Genomic DNA, 19,446 nt, shown 5'->3' on the forward strand with positions numbered 1-19,446 from the left:
ACGTAGTACACATCCTGAAAGAAGTAATTAAAATTGGTGTAACTGGGATCATATTTGGCTGGAACACGCTAAGGTTACAGAAAACAGATTTCCAAGACCTTGCTGTCGTTGCAGTATAATATACGTTCCCAGATTCCTAGGTGCAAGGGATCTCGACTTTCAGAGACGGTTCTGCTTACTATAAAAAACATGTATTAGAGGTGATCTGATGACGGCTCGAATTGAGAACAACCAGTGATAGTCGAAAGAAGGGGCAGAGAAAACCGTTCGTATCGAAATAAACAAATAAGCACGAAATACGTCGAAAAGATAAAAATGACAAATAATATCCACCATTTTCTGCCCTACAATGACACAAAATAATTACGTATTTATTAAGCCTCGTCTTGTGATACTCGGGTAAAAAAAGACTTGTCATCAACTTCCGTATCCTATGTTAACACCGCAATGAAAGAGTACAGAATAAACTGCTACGTAGCCTAGCATAGCGGGAAGACGGGCATACAAGCAACATTCTCGTAGCCTGCTTGGGTTGGGCATAGCTTGGCTAGGATGGGAGTAAAGCAGCCTGCCCGTTCCACTGACAGCACGCAGCATCTTGGCTGTCTTGCAAACAGGCGAGCACGGGTAGGTTAACAGCGGAGTGTGTACACCTCTGAGAGTGACAGTAAACTCCACTACTGTCAAAGATAGTCAGATTCATCAATCTGGGACAGCAGAGGTGATGTGGAAACGACGAAATTACTGATCATAAGCTGATACAAGAGGAAAAGAAGTGCATTTAATATCTTGTTTACTGAAAAAGTAGCCGTAAGGAATTGTAGGAAAACAATAAGCTTCAACGATATTTGGTTCTAAGTTATGCTTCGGATTGTTCAGTAGTACGAACGATAGACTATAACGTGGCAATACTTTAATCAAAAGCAGCTTATTAAAAGGATCCTTTTGCAGGCATCCTTCGCAGTGTACAATCACCCCTCCCTCTCTCAGTTTGTCTGTCTTGCTGATGTAGTTAATTACCAATGCTCCAGAGACGGGTCAGAGATCGAATTACTGTTGTAACATCTTTGGGAGTCAGAGGTACAACTAGCAGAGTGAGATGCACGACAGTAAAAGACGAAGGGAATTGTCATTATGTCACAAACATAGAGCCGCAGTCCGCCACCTTAAGTAGCTCAAAACATTAGGTTCACCGCGTTTACACCTACTTGCGTCGTTTACAGGTGTGTTGATCGATCCGATCGTAATCTTAAGTTTAGAGGTACCACATTTCGTTCGTAAGTGGACCCATTCAAGCAATATGTTCATTTGTATGTTTGGTTATTCTTCAAAAACTGACAGAGTTACTGGCGAGAAATATTCCACGAAAAGAAGCAAATAGGCTATTTGAAAATGGTATCTGTTCCCGAAAGAACACATTTTCAGCTGTCCCCATTGATGTATATCAACAACACCTGTCGGCAGCTAAGAGTTTCGATTTAATTATCATTTGAAATAGGCTATTGTTGGAAAGGTAGGCCTATCTGTTACACATATAGGCTATCACTACCAAAAAATTACCTACGTACATGTTATAGCAGCCGGCCGAAGTGGCCGTGCGGTTAAAGGCGCTGCAGTCTGGAACCGCGAGACCGCTACAGTCGCAGGTTCGAATCCTGCCTCGGGCATGGATGTTTGTGATGTCCTTAGGTTAGTTAGGTTTAACTAGTTCTAAGTTCTAGGGGACTAATGACCTCAGCAGTTGAGTCCCATAGTGCTCAGAGCCATTTGAGCCATGTTATAGCAAAATATCCATTTTACTGCCGACCAGTGTGGCCGATCGTTTCTAGGCGCTTCAATCTGGAACCGCGCGACCGCTACGGTCGCAGGTTCGAATCCTGCCTCGGGCATGGATGTGTGTGATGTCCTTAGGTTAGTTAGGTTTAAATAGTTCTAAGTTCTATGGGACAGATGACCTCAGATGTTAAGTCCCATAGTGCTCAGAGCCATTTGGACCATATCCATTTTACTGGAACTAAGCGTTTGAGACCATCCCCGTAATCACTTTTATAGTATTGCATAACGCTGTAACATGTTTTAAAAAAATTATATCTTTTCTTACCCTGTAACTCGCTATTATTGGCCACACACTGAATGTCGCATCATAGGTAAGATTTCAAAGTGAAAAGGTGTGTAAACTACAGTGAGACTTCTTGTATTTTTATTTTTTAGTGACAATCTAATAAAACCAGAATTCTATTCTGCGTGGAGGTATAGTTCTTTGCAGTTCTGTTTCTTTGACATTTCAAGAATCGTTCACTTTGTTGACATCCATAAGATACGATAGCATGCCTTGCTTCTTTCCTCATTGCACACGTTAATCGCCGGCCGAAGTGGCCGTGCGGTTAAAGGCGCTGCAGTCTGGAACCGCAAGACCGCTACGGTCGCAGGTTCGAATCCTGCCTCGGGCATGGATGTTTGTGATGTCCTTAGGTTAGTTAGGTTTGACTAGTTCTAAGTTCTAGGGGGCTAATGACCTCAGCAATTGAGTCCCATAGTGCTCAGAGCCATTTGAACCATTTTGAACACGTTAATCGGCTAACAAGGAACACGTAGGTAAGATTTTTGCAAACATGAACATTAAAAATGCTGTGCATATGGACATAAAAAATGCTGTACGTACGATTTGAAACCTGATAATGTAACGACAACAAGCAGTAGCAGCGAGGAAACAAGCAATTGTTTCGGAGTTCCAGCTTTATTTGCTATCAGTACAAATACAAGTAGAATTAGATGGATTACGAAAGCTTCCTCTTTACATCATATCCTTCTCTTATTGACTATTGAAAATTATCACTTAAAACCAACTTACATTAACGAGGCCAAAAGTTTCGTATTATTAAATATATATCCATGAAGAGACAAAAGTTCAAAATTGTCATCCTCACACAATGTTATTCATGAAAGCACTGCAGTTTTTAGTGTTTAAAACAGCTGTTGCGTGCGCGCGACAGAAATAATGAACAAGAAGCAATCGTAGACAATAGTCTATTTAAGATGGCGGCAGGCCGCTTCCCCTATCGCTTCAAAACAACGTACAGTGTAAGTCTAGAGTGCCATCTCCCTTCTTGTTTTACCTCCATGGTGAGATGGTACTCTGGGGTACATGGAAAAGGTAATAGTGTTCCCTCCGAGTCAGCCGAATGTGACGTCGTTATGACGTGTAAACATTGTATTGAATACCACAGAAGCGATATATCGACTTTTGTGGTCATTCAAGACACTAAATGGCGGTAGCCATTCTAGCAGACGAATTAAAGGAGCAGCTCATTACTTCTTCAGTAAGCACATAGAATACAATTATAAAAGTCTGAAACAGATGAGTGAGTCAAGGAATAAAACCAAGTCAGCCTGCAACTGCATTCCGGCGTCAGTTGTGTCGAGTAAATGCAGTTACCGATGAACTACAGCTACGTCGAGGCAGTCCTTATTGTCTTTCTTACTCTTACACACAACCCCCCTTGCTAAAGTCTGGTAGTAGGAGTTGTGGGTGGGTGTTACAAAAACTCAAACAGTTTACAGAGTGGGCAAGAGAAGGAATGTGGTTCTTACTTACGTCTACTGTCCTCGCCGACGTCGGGGGGTGGTGCCATCGTCATCTTGAACTCTGGCTCATTGTTGGCAGCTGCTGTCACATCAAATTCCTTTCTCTCCCCGAACATGTTGACTTTCCAGTCTTACCACTAGCTCTAGATCTGCAGCAATAAAGTCACCTGCGAACAGAATGTCCAGTGTCATGTATGTGAAGTATTTTTGAATGATTTCGTGATGCCCTTAGCCACCGTTCTCTTTATTTAATGTAAGATTGTACAATTTCGGCCTGAGGCCATTTTCAAGTATCTAAAATGGAAGTATTATACCTATATTGAACACATTAGTGTTACTTGTGATTTTAACATAGTTACAAGTCATACCTCTAGAAGTACTGGGTGCATTATAACTTACTTTATCAACGATTTTTTATTGGTATATTATGCCATGTACGTCCTTTCTCCTATGTAATTGTCACAAAATAAATTCGAAAAGGTTTTTCCCTATGTTGGGAGCACGCCACTTTCGAACAGGTGTTGTAAGGCTCTTATGTATAAGATCGATGTTTTTAACGTTCTTACACTAATAAGATTACAACTGTTTTAAAGAAATTTGTTAATTAAGCTACATATATATCTTTCTTTTCAATTATATTTAATTATCGTTCATCATTGGTGTAAATATGACTGTAGGTAATTTTTTTTAAAAATAACTTATAAATATTTGTTACAAAGATCTTACATACAGGGTGTTCATTTTAACTGAAGACATCGAAATATCGCCAAAACTACACATCGAATCATAGAAAGTCCGCTGTATGAACGGCCACGCACACTTGTAAAAGCCGGCCGCTGTGACCGAGCGGTTCTAGGCGCTTCAGTCCGGAACCGAGCTGCTGCTACGGTCGCAGGTTCGAATCCTGCCTCGGGCATGGATGTGTGACTGATGACCTCAGATGTTAAGTCCCATAGTGCTTAGAGCCATTTGAATCATCACTTGTAAATTTGTAAACCCTAGTCTTCCGAAGCACCAAATCATCTTTGACGGAACGCAGGACCGCTGCTGTCTTTGGTGGAGAGCAGTAGCACACAGATGACACTTACAGTCCATGAGAGATTCACAAAGCACCGCAGGTTCACCCAGCTCTTACAACCTAATAAATCGGCGGTACAGAACACTGTGTTGACAAATGTGTGTGTGAATCCCTAAGGGGCCAAACTGGCTAGGTCATCGGTCCCTACTGTATTGACACTGGACTTTCTATGGTGTACGATAACGTCGGAATTTTTGCCTCTAATTCAACTTTCCGGGACTCAGTAATGAAAGAAGCAATTGCAATTCCGTTGGCGACGAATTTAATTAAGAGAGATAGCGTCTTCAGCTTGGACAAATCATGAAATCCGACACTTTCTGTAATAAACTCACAAAGACGTTACAAAGACTCAGCTCGCAGTGTTCATCGATATCACAATGTGGATCGACCGTGTCGCCATAGATCTAATTTCTTGCATATGTTGTACCTTCTTGCCGCCGATCCACGTCTCTGGCGCCTGTGTATCTGTGGCCGCACGCGCACTGGCGCGGTCCGCTGGTATCAAAGGACGGAACAAGTGCTGCAGCCCGGTCACTCGGGTCACTCTGCTGATGGCTAGACGGTCTACAGCCGATATATCGGAAGAAGAAACGAAATTAACGCGGCTGCAAGGAAGAGTTGCAACACCTCCGCAGTGTTTATTGCCTGCACACCTACCCATCGTTTGGAAAACAGACGTGCAAGTGGACGGTGAATGTTGCGGACACAGAAGAAGAAATTGAAATGATCCTGATTTAAGAAGACTGTATAAGAAAAATTGAGGCTGATTTTGCCGAGCGTTTTCCAGAGAAAGTTCGCTCTCTTTCGTTCTTTTACAAGGTTGTGAACACCCTTATGTCTGATGGCAGCGTACAGACCGGCAAAAGGAAACGAAGGAGAAGCTAATGAAATAACTATACTGGCGGCAGTGCACAACAGCCCATGATGTAGGTGGTATTGTCACCGTACTGCATCGTCGTAAGTATCATCCATACCACGTGTCACTGCATCAAGAACTTAATGGCGCAGATTTTCCTTCGGATAGTGTTTTGTGAATGGCCACGTCAAGGAGTGCAAACAACCCCAACGTTCTTTGCTAATGTACTATTTTCCGGTGAGTCTACATTCGCAAACCATGGTAGCGTTAACCAGCATAACATGAATTACTGGAATGTGGACAATCTCCACTTGCTATGGCAAGTTGACCACAACGTCCTCGGACGGTTATCGTATGATACGTCGTCATGGCGAACAAACTCATTGGTCCATATTTATCGACGACACTTTGAATGGATACAAATATCTAACGAACGGTACTGCTGCAGGATGTTGCCCTGCACGTTCGACGACGTATGTGGTTTCAGCATGACAGTTGCCCAGCGCATTAGGCAATTGAAACAAGGGAGGTAAGGACCGTGTTTACACTGGTCGGTGGATCGGCAGAGGTGCCCTTGTTAATTGACCCGCTAGGTCACCGGATTTGCCGTCGTCGGGTTTCTTTCTGTGGATACTTAAAAGATAAGTTGTACCAGCAAGTGCCAACAGGCTGTGAAGATATGGTCGACCGCATCAGAAACGCCGCAGACATGCTTCTATCATTTGTAAATCGGATCATAAAGTGTTTTGAAGTTCGTGGTGCTACGTTTGAACACATACTCTAATTGGAAAAGTAGAGTATTGTTCGCCTTGAGCCTCGGCCACAGTGGCGCGTCGAGTAATCCCCTCTCCGATATGTCGGAGTATTACAGTGTAGGGTTTTCCAATTAAAAGTTTTAAAGTACTGGCCTGTCCTACCCTCGCCGCATGGAAGTGGTGTCCAACGCGCCATTGAATATTCAAGGGCCACTGAGAGAATGTCGTAAATCACGATTGTGTACTCATTTCTATTCCCCCGATTACATCACCATCTGTGGCAAAACGAAGAAAATGCTTCAGACAAAATGTATGTAGATTTTACCGTAGAATCGTAATCTGCAATGAAAAACGGGAGTTCCCAATGAAGATTTCAAAGCTGCCCTCACGCCACCCACGCACGGGTTGGGATTGGGGGGGAGGCGGGGTTTAGATTAGATTAGATTAGATTAGTTTTTCGTTCCATAGATCCGTGTTGAGGAGATCTTCGTGGATGTGGAACATGTTAATTTTTTTTATGCTGAAATAACAGTACTAATAGTATGAATATATACAATACATTTTAAGCAGAAATAACAATGCTAATAGTATGAATACATACAATACTTTTTTAAGCTGAAATAGCAATACTAATAGTACGAATCCATACAATACATCACTTGTTTCTATTAAAAAATTCGTCAATGGAGTAGAAGGAGTTGGCCACTAGTGAGTCTTTCAGGCTCCTTTTAAACTGATCTTTATTTATAACTAAATTTTTTGTGTTTGCTGGTAAATTATTGAAGATGAGTGTTCCTGAGTAGTGGACCCCTTTTTGAACTAAAGTAAGTGCTTTTAAGTCCTTGTGCAGATCATTTTTGTTCCTGGTATTGTGTGTATGAACTGAGCTGTTTGTTGGAAAAAGAGATATATTATTTAGGACAAATTTCATCAAGGAGTAAATATACTGAGAGGCAGTAGTTAGTATACCCAGTTCTTTGAAGAGGTTTCTACAGGACGTCCGTGAATTTACTCCACAAATAATACGTATTACACGCTTTTGGACTCTGAAAGCTTTTGTTTGACTTGAAGAGTTACCCCAAAATATTATACCATATGACGTTATGGAATGAAAGTAGGCAAAGTATGCAAGCTTTTTCATTTTTATGTCGCCTGTGTCTGCTAACACTCGAATTGCAAATACAGATTTGTTAAGGCGTTTCTGCAGTTCTGTGGTGTGCTCCTCCCAACTGAATTTATTATCAAGTTGTAATCCCAGGAATTTAAGACTGTCAACCTCTTCTATCTGCTCTTCTTCATACTTTATGCATATGCTGGGTGGAAAAAAATATCATTAGCAGATCTTTCTAGAACTACACTCGACATACTGTTTGTTTCAATACTTGTCTCATCTGCAAAAAAAACGAACTCTGATTCTGGCAGTGTAACTGATGAGAGATCATTAATGTACACAAGAAAAAGCAATGGCCCTGAGATGGATCCTTGTGGGACATCACATGTAATTTCTTCCCATTCTGATGACGACTGATGAGTTAATTCTCTAGTCCCTTGTACTGACACCCTTTGTTTCCTGTTATCGAGGTATGACTTGAACCATTTTGCAGCGCTGCCAGTTGACACCATAGAATTCTAATTTATTTAAAAGGATGTTGAGGTTCACACAATCGAGTGCCTTTCACAAATTACAGAAAATACCTGCTGCTTGTAACTTGTTATTGAATGAATTAAGTGCATTTTCACTGTAGGTGTAAATAGCCTTTTCGATATCAGAACCCTTCAGAAATCCAAACTGTGTTCTTGATAATATGTTATTTGTGGTCAGATGGTTGAGAAGCTGCCTGTACATTACTTTTTCTAAAATTTTTGAGAATGCTGTCAAAAGTGAAATCAGTCTGTAGTTTGATGGTATCTCTTTATCCCCTTTCTGCATATTTTAACCAGTCAGGAAATGTCCCAGTTATAACTGACTGGTTACACAAGTAACTTAGAAACTTGTGCTAAACTCACAAGAACATGCCTTAATTAACTTTGTTGATATTTTATCGTAACCACTAGAATGCTTTGTTTTTAAAGGTTTTATTATGGAAGTTATTTCTTTTGGTGAAGCGAGTGACATATTCATGTACCTGAAGCTATTTGTAAAGGCTAGTAACGGATATAAAGTCGAGTGTAGTATCACTGGGCGTCTCTCTCCGAGATATTTCAATGTCTTTAGTTAAAAGTAACAACATGTATAAAATCGATCACAGTACTTCAATGAAACAGTATTGGAAACCACAAGACTCGAACTACTTTATGCTAGCGTGATCTTCCGCATTACAGTAATATTTATCACCGAATGCAGCGACAGTTATAGATTCTATGGTTCTGTGACGCTTCGTCGTAGAATTGGTAAAAAGTTGTTTAGGAATTTTTCATTATGCAGGTGTTTTTGTTTATTTAAAACTATGTCTGACTGGTCTTATAGGTCGATGTAAATATCAGTTTCTTTCATTACGTCCATAATTTTTCCTTCCTGAATATGTAACATTTGAAGTGATTCATGTATATTAGGTATTTTGTAGTTGGTATCTTTGAAGTGGGCAGTAGAGTTGGATGGATTACTGTCGCTTAATGTTGTATGTTCTTTAAATCGTATGCTAACTTTCCTTCCTGTTGGGGGAATACAAAATTTTGCGAATTCTTAACAGTTAATTGCGAAAACAGTGTTCCGTGGTATAAGTCTCAATAATCGTTGTAGATTGTTAAGTACTCCTGTATCTAGCGTCTAATTTCGTACTCTTGAAACATCGAGTAAATTTGTCGGAAACAATACCCAGCTATGTCCACACAAAATATTATTTCACAGGTACCCTCACTGCCTTCCATCAGATGACATTTAAATATAAATCTGGCGGAGGGATTCTGACAATTTGTCTCTGTTAAAAACATTTGTACCATTCTTTTCTATTTGAGATAATCGTAACTAAGATGATATTGCATACGTGAATCATTTAGTGATTGCCACTATTCATCTGGTAATCAGAAGATGACATGGTAATAATCAACAACAAATTGATGTCTCTATCGTAAATTGTGAAAACTCGAATCTCATGAGTAACGTAACCACGTACAGTTGTTATACAATAAAAGACTTCTGCAGCTACTGTACCAAGGGGTCCCTTCTACAACTTATTGAATAATTCGTCTGAAGGTAACTTTCTCATTTAGCGTAAGTGAACATACACAAACATCGATGTCTACTTATTGAGTTGAGAGTAAAGCGACACACCTAGGAAATATTTTTTTCTCGTAAGTGGAATGAATTAAGGTCTCAGTTCGCGTGAAGGGCCATTATTGATAATTTTTTTCATCGAATATACTATTTCTGATCCAAATTTTCGAAAAGCACTTAATGTTGGGTATAAGTTAACAAAGATAAAAAAAGTCAGTCATCAGCTGCGCTTTTTAATCTTCGTTGAAATATATTTCAGTTGCTGAACTGCAGCTATGAACAAGATTGTTGGATATAAGTGTTTCTGAAATGAGGTAAATGCAAGTAATGTAACAGATGGAGGTGGTGCAGTAGTTAGCACAGTGGGGAGTGGACTCGCATTCGGGAGGGCGATGGCTCAAAGCGGCGGGTAGCCATCAGGATTTACAGGGGGTGCACAAAAATATGAAAACACCAAAAACACAATACATTACCATAACTAACATAGCGTAGATAAACCGTTGGCATTCAATACGGCCTCCAGTCGTCTCGGAGTGGATAAATACAGATCCTGTCTAGTTTTCAAGGGAATCTCATATCCTTCTCCTGCAAACTAGTGGGAAATTCAGATAACGATGATGGAGGTGCTCAGAAACAAAGTGGACCACATAGCCACAATAATATTAAGACCTGGTGACTGTGTTGGCCAGGAGAGATCCTGGTTCTCACAAAACCAGTCCTGGAGGACGCGAGCTGTGTGAACAGGCGTCCTGTCCTCTTGGAGCACACCGTCATCACTGGGGAGAAAAACATTGCATCACGGGATGAACCTTACCAGCCAAAACGGTTACATTATCCATGGTAGTAATGCGACTTTGCAGAGCAACCATGGAGCAAATGGAATAGTATGATATGGTTGTCTAAATTATCACCGAGCCTTTGCCGTGTTTGATTCTCGGGACGCAAACGGCCAGAAGTTAGAAACAGTGTGGAACAACACTCATCCCACCAAATGACATCCTCCCAAGTTTTATGGCTTCAGCACCACGGTTTCCTATTATGGGCATTTACACCACTAACTGTGGTTCTGGAATTCCAGCTCATTCTGAAATTCCCTGCTTACGGAGCTCCATCCGTGTTGTCTTGGTGCTGACAGTACGCGCGAGTGTGCCATTCAGTTCTGCAGTGACTTTTGGTGCTGTACTTCTCCTGTTTTTCGTCACAGTCCTCTTCAATTACTGTCCGTCACGATCAGTCAACAAATGCTTACATCCGCGCTTTTAGTGCCTGACGCTTTTCCGCTTTCCCTGTAAGCATTATAAATCTTCGATTTGGTGTCTATTGAAACATCAAACACTTCTGCTCCCTTGGTCACCATACAATTTTCCAGTGTTCGTACTCACTTAGCTCCGACATAATGCAGTCACAACACAGAACACAGTGCTGACCACGACTGACACGTACTGAGGACACTGCACAGGTGCCGTTCGTGATCATATACAACAGCGCAACCTGCAGACATGGCTAGTATCTGCATTTTTGTTCAAGACAACGACTTAAGAAACGATATTTTGACGCTCGCTTGAAAAATTCCGGATCCCTGTGTAACAGTAATAATGAAAGGAAGGAAGATCAGAATTTAACGGCCTGTCGACAACAAGGTCATTAGTAATGGAGCACCAGTTCAGGTAGGGGAAGAAGGGAAACCACCCCTGCATTGCTTTAAGCGATTAAGGGAAATCAAGAGTGCTGGATCGGTATGTGAACTACTGACCAACAGGATGCCATTGTCTTACCAGTGTCTCAGTGTGAAAAATAAAGGGTCGTGGAATATTCTACAAAATTACGTGATATGTCGGCTGAATTATCCAACCATCTATGCCGTAATATTGACGGTGCAGCGCTCCCGCCTGCTCACTGAAACACATCGTTTGCGCTATTGGGCATCTAGACACAGACCATAACAGCCGCAGAAATGTCACTTAGACGACAAAGATGAAAACCAGTAGCATATCCTTTGTAACAGATATCGTATCACATGTTCTAGTTTATAAACACTAGGCATTAACGAGAGGCGCATGGCACCATTATCGACAAGAAATGACTATTTCAAATGCCAGATTACTCATTTTAGCCAAGTTAAAACCTCCGTCGCGTGTAAGTAAAACTTTCGTCAAACGGACTTCAATGGCTTCCGTAATCTAAGAGACCCGGAAGGATGGTGGAAGTTATTAACTGGACATTTTTATAATCCATGGAGTGGCATTTTGTGGTATTCTTGTGATCCATCCAAGGGATTTGTCTGAGTAGATCATGATACCCCCTTACTAAACGGCTTTATGCGCAGCTGGTTTGAATCAAACTTAACAAACACAATACGAAAGGTTGTGCTGAATGATTCAGACAATGTTGGAAAGGTAGAAAATTTTAGTGACTGGGGAATAGTCACAAAGGGAGTCCCATAGGGCTCAATTTTAGGTCCATTCCAATTCCATATATATATGTGAATAACCCTCCACTTAACAATCAACAAGCAAAATTGGTACTTTTTGCAGACAATCCTGGTGTGTGAAAACACACTTGACCTCTTAGCAACAAATAATCCTGAGTTAATAACGAGCATCAAAACTGATTCAGGGATTAGTGAACACAGAGTTGTAGGGATATCGAATATTGTAATCCCCAAATACTCGAAAAATAAGCGAAAAACATACCTAGTCAGAAAAGCAGATAAAGTTCACTCGACGCCTTCCTAAGAGACAATCTCCACTCGTTCCAAATTAATAATGTAAGTGTAGACCAGAAGTGGCATAAATTCAAAGAAATAGTATCGGCAGCAATTGAGAGATTTATACCAAATAAATTAACAAACGACGGAGCTGATCCTCTTGGTACACAAAACGTGTTAGAACACTGTTGCAGAAACAACGAAACAAACATGCCAAATTTAAACAGATGCAAAATCCCCAAGAATGGCGATTTTTTACAGAAGCTCGAAATTTAGCGCGGACTTCAGTGCGGGATGCATATAACAGTTTCCAAAACGAAACTTTGTCTCGAAACCTGGCAGAAAATCCAAAGAGATTCTTGTCGTATGTGAAGTATGTTAGCGGCAAGAAACAATCAATGTCTTCTCTGCACGGTAGATACTATCGAAGACAGTGCTGCCAAAGCAGAGTTACTAAACACAGCCTTCCAAAATGCCTTCACAAAAGAAGACGAAGTAAATATTATAGAATTCGAATCCAGAACAGCTGCCAACACGAGTAACGTAGAAGTAAATATCCTCGGAGTAGTGAAGCAGTTTCAATCAGTTAATAAAAGCAAGTCTTCTGGTCCAGACTGTATACCAATCAGGTTCCTTTCGGAGTATGCTGATACATTAGCTCAATACAATATACAACCGTTCGCTCGACGAAACATCCGTACCCAACGACTGGAAAGTTACACAGGTCACACCAGTATTGAAGAAAGGTAAATTGCAGGCCCATATCGTTAACGTCGATATGAAGCAGGATTTTAGAACATATATTGTGTTCGAACGTTATGAATTACCTCGAAGAAAACGGTCTATTGAAACACAGTCAACATGGGTTTAGAAAACATCAATCCTGTGAAAAACAACTAGCTCTTTATTCACATGAAGTGTTGAGTGCTATTGTCAAGGGATTTCAGATCGATTCCGTATTTCTGGATTTCCGGAAGGCTTTTGACACTGTGCCACACAAGCGGCTCGTAGTGAAATTGCGTGCTTATGAAATATCGTCTCAGTCATGTGACTGGATTTGGGATTTCCTGTCAGAGAGGTCACAGTTCGTAGTAATTGACGGAAAGTCACCGAGTAAAACAGAAGTGATTTCTGGCGTTCCCCAAGGTAGTGTTATAGCCCCTTTGCTGTTCCTTATCTATATAAACAATTTGGGAAACTATCTTAGCAGCCGTCTTCGATTTTTTGCAGATGACGCTGTCGTTTATCGACTAATAAAGTCATCAGAAGATCAAAACAAACTGCAAAGCGATTTAGAAAAGATATCTGAATGGTGTGAAAAGTGGCAGTTGACCCTAAACAACGAAAAGTGTGAGGTCATCCACATGAGTGCTAAAAGGAACTCGTTAAACTTCGGTTACACGATAAATCAGTCTAATCTAAAAGCCGTAAATTCAACTAAATACCTAGGTATTACATTTTCGAACAGCTTAAATTGGAAGGAACGCATAGAAAATGTTGTGCGGAAGGCTAACCAAAGGCTGCGTTTTATTGGCAGGACACCTAGAAAATGTAACAGACCTACTAAGAAGACTGCCTATGCTACGCTTGTCCGTCCTCTTTTAGAATACTGCTGCGCGATGTGGAATCCTTACCAGATAGGACTCAAGGAGTACACCGAAAAAGTTCAAAGAAAGGCAGCACGTTTTGTATTATCGCGAAATATTGGAGAGAGTGTCACAGAAATGATACAGGATTTGGGCTGGAAATCATTAAAAGAAAGGCGTTTTTCGTTGCGACGGAATCTTCTCACGAAATTCCAATCACCAACTTTCTTCTCCGAATGAGAAAATATTTTGTTGACACCGACCTACATAGGGAGGAACGATCACCACGATAAAATAAGGAAAATCAGAGTTCCTACGGAAAGATATAGGTGTTCATTCTTTCCGCGCGCTATACGAGATTGGAATAATAGAGAATTGTGAAGGTGGTTCGATGAACCCTCTGCCACGCATTTGGATGTGGTTTTCAGAGTATCCATGTAGATTTAGATGTAGATGTTGATGTAGATGTAGAGTGCTATCATAAACGCGATTAGAAAGAAAGCAAATGATAATTTCCAAAGAATTATTAATTGATTCTCTGGAAATGGACTCTCCCTGAATTTTGAAAAAAAAAAAAAAAGAAAAACTGAATTCAGTTCTGTACAACAGAAAGAGTAATATCAACAATTGATGTAGCACATGAATAGCAGTCATTAAATAGGGTACAGTGCTCCTCATTTGTGGGTGTACGTATTGATGAATACTTGAACTGGGAGAAGCGTATTACTGTGCTTCTCAAACAATTAAGTTCAGATACTTTTTCTTTTCGTATAATTGCTAGTCTTAGAAACAAACGTATCAATCTCCTGACATATTATACGTATTTCCACTCAAAAATGTCGGACTTAATAATTTTCTGGGATAACTTGTTTCTTAGAAAGAAAGTACTGATTACACAAAACCGAGCCGTAAGAATAAATGTGGTGCTCAGCCACGGACGTCATGGAGACACCTCTTCAAGAAGCTAGCAGTTTTAACTGCGCCGTCACAATACATATACTCGCTAATGAAAGTCGTCATAAATAATCCATCACAATTTGAGAAGAAGAGTGATATATATACCTACAACACTAGAGGGTAAAAATGACCTTTATCACCCATTTTTAAAGGTGTCAATGGCTCAGAAAGGAATTCAGTATGCAGCAACAATAATTTTTTATAATTTTCCCAACAACATGAATGTCTGACAGGTAGCGAAGCATGTTTCAAATCTAATTTAAAATAATTTATCCAAGACAACTTCTTTTATATTCCACTGATGTATTTCTACTTAAAAATTTGAAGCCAGTAAAAAAGAAATAGTGTATTCATATGACTAGGACTAAAAATAACAATGTGTTTCTTAATGTTGACACAAACTATGTATGGAGATCCTGCAGAGTGATCCGTTCCACATCACTTCGATAAAAGAATCGTTCAGACGAACTATAGAACATGTAACTGACTAACTACCTAACATGCCTCAGTGCATTTCTCGGCCACCCTGTAGTCAGTCTGTATCAGACGCTTGCAGTGTCGATGTTCACGCTTGAATAGTTCTTAATGTTTTATCCCGTTTATTCTTACGGATGCGACGGAAACTTATGTTGACGGTGTCATGTCTGCGTGGAATTTGGCAGGCCCCTCTTTGAACAACTGTTGCAAATATAACACCTCTTGGAAAGTTATAAAAACAACTTTACTCAGATTTTTGCGCTTTCAACAGACATCTTCCAGAGGATGTAGTATACCATCAGACGTGAGGTTGTATCCTGCCAGCTGCCATTCGTTGCCACACAGCAACGCTCTATGCAAGTGTATTTCTCTTAGCTACAACAATAAAGCCGTTATTCTGTACAACCCGTACTTGTGGGCCTTTTCAGGCATCGTGATACAGACTCGTCGATGTGTTTCTTCTGTTAACGGGCTGTTCTTGAATATGATCGCTTTTCATCCAAGTTAATTACGTAATTTAATGTATCGCACAAGTCTTAGTTCGTAGACAAGTTTTCTATATTTCACAGAATTCCTCTCACACGATCACAGCCTATATAAGAAGCAGTAGTATAAGCAGCATCTCGTATTCTTAAGCCTCTTATCTCACAACGCACAGTTCGAGTTTCAGAGTAACTTCTCTGTTAGTATTGCCCGGTTAAGACTCTTTCCTGACAATTTGTCTCTGAATATCTCATGAACATGTTGTCACTTAATTCTTTTTTAGAGTCTGATGGGACTTCTCCTCCTCAGATCTTCCTCTTACGTAGTGAGGTAGCTCGTATGTTGTGTAACATCGTGGGTGACATAAGCGTGCTCAAATATTTGTTGGAGACACGGTCTCTACTGGAAACCACGTCGGGATCCTCTTCTCTTGTTAAAAGAAACAGGATTGTGTTAATTGCAGGATAAACACGGAAAGTCTCGTTTCTACATTACTAATTTGAATATGTGCTATACGCGTTCAATCCCTGACGTCCAATTTCTCTTTGAAAAACCAGTGAGCAAACGTTCATAAGTTACTTAGCATTTTGTCTGCCGTTATCACTTGCATTTTTTGAAACATGTTGTATATAAATTGTTTAAAACAGTACTTAAAAGAATGTTGCTCTATAATAGTGAGTGGAAATTCTCGGATTCTCAGATCATTTTTGTGGAGAGCATTACAGTTTAAAGTTAAATCATCGTGGGTGACTCAGTTGTTAAATTATCACGGATAAATCAATTCACCTTCTTTTGAACTTCATAGTCTTTCTGAGAAAGACTTTCACAGTCGTTCTACCTTGCACCGGGTCCAGGTACTCCACTTCTCCACCCCTTCCTGTCTTCTGCGTTTCAAACTATTTTTGTATAATTTGATAGTAACATAATACTCTTTCGTAGTAAGATTGCTAGTTGAAAACAAATTTTATGTGTCATATGTTATTCACCACTACAAATTCCTTCCAATGTGCTGACTGAGAGATAAGCTCATGCCTTTAAGATTCATCGAACAGAGAAAAAATATTAACATTTGTAAATTTGATAACGGAAGCAAAGCTGAAAAAAGATCAAGACACGTTCATAGGATTTGTCAACATGGAAGAAAACGTTGGACAATGTAAAATGGTGTATAATGTACGAAATTTCGCGAAAAATAGGAGTACGCTATAGGGAAAGACAGGTAAGATACAATAAGCACAACAACCATAAGGGAACAATGAGATTGGAAGACCAAGAACGAAGTACTCGGATTAAAAAGGGTGTAAAACATGGATGCAGTCTTTCGGCTCTACTGTCCAATCGATATATCGAAGAAACAATGGTACATATAAAAGAGAGGTTAAACAGCGGGATTGCAATTCAGCATGAAAGGATATCAGTGGTAAGATTTACTGATGACATTATTTTCCACAGTGAAGTTGAAGAAAAATTGTATGGAATGAACAGCCTAATGAGTACGGAATATGAACTAAGAATAAACCGAAGGAAGTCGAAAGTAATTAGAAGAAGTAGTGAGAAGCTTAACATCAAAACTGGTGATCACAACGTAGATGGGAATCTGATACCTTGGAAACGAAATAATCTATGGCAGACGATGCAGAGAGGACATATAAAGAGACTAGCAAAGGCAACAAGGAAATTCTTGACCAAGAGAAGTCTACTGATATAAAACATAGGCCTTAATATGACGAAGAAAGTTCTGAGAATAAGTGGGTTCTCTGTAGAACGGGCGAGGAAAGGAATATATGGAAAACACTGACAAGAAGAAGGGAAACGAAGACAGGTCACGAGTAAGAACTGTAGAGGAAGATAGAGACTGGAATACATACAACAAAGAACTGAGGATGTAAGTTGGAAGTGATACTCTGAGATGAAGAGGAGAGGAGAAAATCGTGGAAGCACTCAAAACTTTGGAAAATTGCACAAAAGATAAAGAAAATAAAATTACTTTGGAGTTACGTACTTTAACACGGCAGAAAAAGGAAAGCCAAAACATTCAGAATATCGGCTACGAAATTGGAACACGAGGGAATAACACAAATAACGTTCTACGTTGAATTTCAAAACGCTCTCCATTCATTACAACGGACAATGAATAGTCGATTAGGCCATGGGAATGTATAGCATGCACTGTGTAAGGATTCAATACAGACTTGCTACTGTGTTGTACTGCAAAACATACGAATGTGCTCATACGAATTTGAATCACAATCTAATCTGCATCTATACTCCTGAAGGTACTACTGACACTGGCATAATTTCCCACCTTTCCTGTTTCACTCCCGAATGAGAAGAAAAATTATCGAAAAGCGTTAGTATGATTGATTTTTATCATCGTGGCCATTTCGCGAGATATGTGGGAGGAGGTACTGTGTTGGCCGTTTCTTCTAGAAATGCACGCTATCGGAATTTCAACAGTGCACTAAGCGTCTTATAGAAACCGCCACTGTAATCTTTTGATCATTTCCATAATGTTTTCGCGCTCACCAGACACTACCGTTACGGTAATTAGCCACTCCTAGTTGGATCTTGTCTATCTGTGCTATTAATACAACTTGGAAATCGTCTCAGACTGATGAGCAGTACTCAAGGATCGGTCTTACAAATGTTGTATAAACCACTTTTGTCGTGGCTGAATTACATTTCCATTTAAAATAAGTGAAACAAGAGGCTTATCAATTCGCAGGGAGATAAAGTGGAACGATCGCATAGACTCAGTCGTTGGCAAAGCTGGTGACAGATTTCGCTTCATTGGTAGAATATCAGGATAATGTGCTTAATCTACAAAGGAGATTGCTTACAAAACTCTCGTGCGACCCATCCTACAATACTGCTCACGTATGTGAGGCCCGCACCGCATAAGACAAAGAGTGAATATTGAACGGAAAGAAAGAAGGACGGCACGAAAGGTTTGTTTGACCCATGGGAGAACATCACGGAGACATTTAAATAATTGACGATGCCCTAAGCAGAGATTACAAAAAACAGCAGACTTGCATTGTCAAGAAAAGCTTATTAAAAAAGAGAAATGTGTAAACGTCGAATATAAATTTAAATGTTAAGCACTCTTTTCTGAAGGTATTTGACTGGAGTGTATCCTTGCATAGAAGTGAGAACTGGACTATAAACAGTTCAGACTAGAAGAGAATAGAAGTCATGAGTACCGCTACAGAAACTGCGTAAGATTGGATGTGTAGATCGAATAACTAATAAGAGGGCACTAAATCGAAGTGAGGAAAAAAGAAATTTATGTCAAAATCTGATTGTAAGAGGGGGTCGGTTGACAGGAGACATCCTGAGACATCAAGGAACCGTCAGTTTGGCAATACAGGTAAGTGAGTGGGGGTGAAAATTGTAAATGGCAACCAACACTTTAATACGGTAACGAGGCTAAAATGGATGTTGGCTGCAGTAGTAATACAGAGATGAGGTTTGTGCGGATACATCAGAGTGGAGAGGTGCATCAAACCAGTCTTACGACAATAACAAACACATGCTACAACCCCCTACCTGTCACTCCCGTAGGGTCGCGAAGACAAGATTAGACTAACTACGGCGCGCACGGAGGCGTCCAAACAATCATTCCCCTATACATGAGTACAATGGGAAGAAGCCCTAATAACTGGTGCAATACGAAGTACCCTCCGGCATGCACTTCGCTGCGGTTTACGAGTATGAATGTAGATGCAGCCTGGCGTCTTCTTTTCCC

General features: G+C 40.2%; 1 protein-coding gene across 1 annotated transcript in view; it reads right to left on the bottom strand.

The window, feature by feature from the left end:
• Positions 1-3,701, bottom strand: part of LOC124594341 (putative SLC9B1-like protein SLC9B1P1) — a 100,417-nt gene extending 96,716 nt beyond the window's left edge. Inside the window, exon 1 of the mRNA XM_047132709.1 lies at positions 3,596-3,701. Coding sequence (XP_046988665.1) covers positions 3,596-3,701 — 106 coding nt within the window. The remainder of the gene's footprint in view (positions 1-3,595) is intronic.
• Between the last annotated feature and the right edge of the window lie 15,745 nt (positions 3,702-19,446).

Source organism: Schistocerca americana, chromosome 2 (genome assembly GCF_021461395.2).
Source record: "Schistocerca americana isolate TAMUIC-IGC-003095 chromosome 2, iqSchAmer2.1, whole genome shotgun sequence".
Lineage (NCBI taxonomy): Eukaryota > Metazoa > Arthropoda > Insecta > Orthoptera > Acrididae > Schistocerca > Schistocerca americana.